Source organism: Rhincodon typus, chromosome 8, assembly GCF_021869965.1.
Source record: "Rhincodon typus isolate 14 chromosome 8, sRhiTyp1.1, whole genome shotgun sequence".
NCBI lineage: Eukaryota > Metazoa > Chordata > Chondrichthyes > Orectolobiformes > Rhincodontidae > Rhincodon > Rhincodon typus.
This window is the reverse complement of record NC_063339.1, coordinates 79,356,721-79,357,779: the sequence shown is the minus strand read 5'-3', so window position 1 is coordinate 79,357,779 and position 1,059 is coordinate 79,356,721. Positions and strand designations below refer to the sequence as shown.

General features: G+C 46.5%; 1 protein-coding gene across 1 annotated transcript in view; it reads left to right on the top strand.

Moving 5' to 3' along the window:
• LOC125483795 (coiled-coil domain-containing protein 9B-like) overlaps positions 1-675 on the top strand; it is a 44,187-nt gene extending 43,512 nt beyond the window's left edge. The window contains exon 7 of the mRNA XM_048600483.1: positions 607-675. Within this exon, the coding sequence (XP_048456440.1) occupies positions 607-675 (69 nt within the window). The remainder of the gene's footprint in view (positions 1-606) is intronic.
• Positions 676-1,059: the final 384 nt, after the last annotated feature.

Sequence of the window (1,059 nt, the reverse complement as noted above, 5' to 3'; positions counted from 1 at the left end):
CTGCATTCAGTTCTGGGGACCAGTACTGCATTCAGTTCTGGGGACCACATTGCAGGAAGGCTGTAGAGGCTTTGGATGGAGTGTGGAAGAGGTTTACCAGGATACTGCCTGGATTAGAGGATATGAGCTGTAAAGAGAGACTGGTAAAACTCAGTTTGCGTTCTTTGGAATGTGGAGGCTAGGGGGAGGCTTGATAGAAGTCTATAAAATTATGAGATGCATAGATAGGGTTGACAGTCAGAATCTTTTTCCCAGAGTTGAAATGTCTAATCTGAGGGGGCATGCATGTAAGATGAAAAGGGGCAAGTTCAAAGGATATGTGAGGGACAAGTTTTTGTTTTACACAGAGAGTGGTAGGAATCTAGAACACTATGCCAGGGGTAGTGGTGGAGGCAGATATGAAAGGGGCGTTTAAGAGACTTTTAGATAAGCATGTGAATATGCAAGGAATGGAGGGATATAGACCAAGGAAACGCGGAAGGGATTAGTTTAATTTGGTGTCATGTTATGCAGGGTCATCTCAGTTTCTCTGCCACCACCCCCCAACCTATCCTCCCGGGAACTGACTCAGCGCTCTCAAATCCAACCCTGACTTTTGTAATTAAGATTGTTAATAAGGATGGTGGTGTTGTTGTCAGGCTGACTGACCTCTACATTGCAGAAGCTGAGTACTAGCTCTCAGTTACCTTCTCCTGTCACCCCCTGGACCATGACCTCACCATGGAACATCAGGCCATTGTGCCAACTATGGTCACCAACATCATTTAATCTGGTGACACCCCCTACCACTAGAATCACTGCCACCACTGCTTCCAAGCTGATAGTCTCTCAATACCACACAGCTCATGTTTACCTCCTTCCCAAAATCCACAAAACAGAACTGTCCGGGCAGACCCATTGTTTCTGCCTGCTCCTGCCCTACAGAACTCATCTTTTCCTATCTTGGCTCAGTCTTTTCTCCCCTGGTGCTGTCCCTGCCCACTTGCTTCCACGATTCCTCTGACACTTAACGTCAGTTTAAGAATTTCCAGTTGCCTTCTCTTTATCATGGGCATGCAA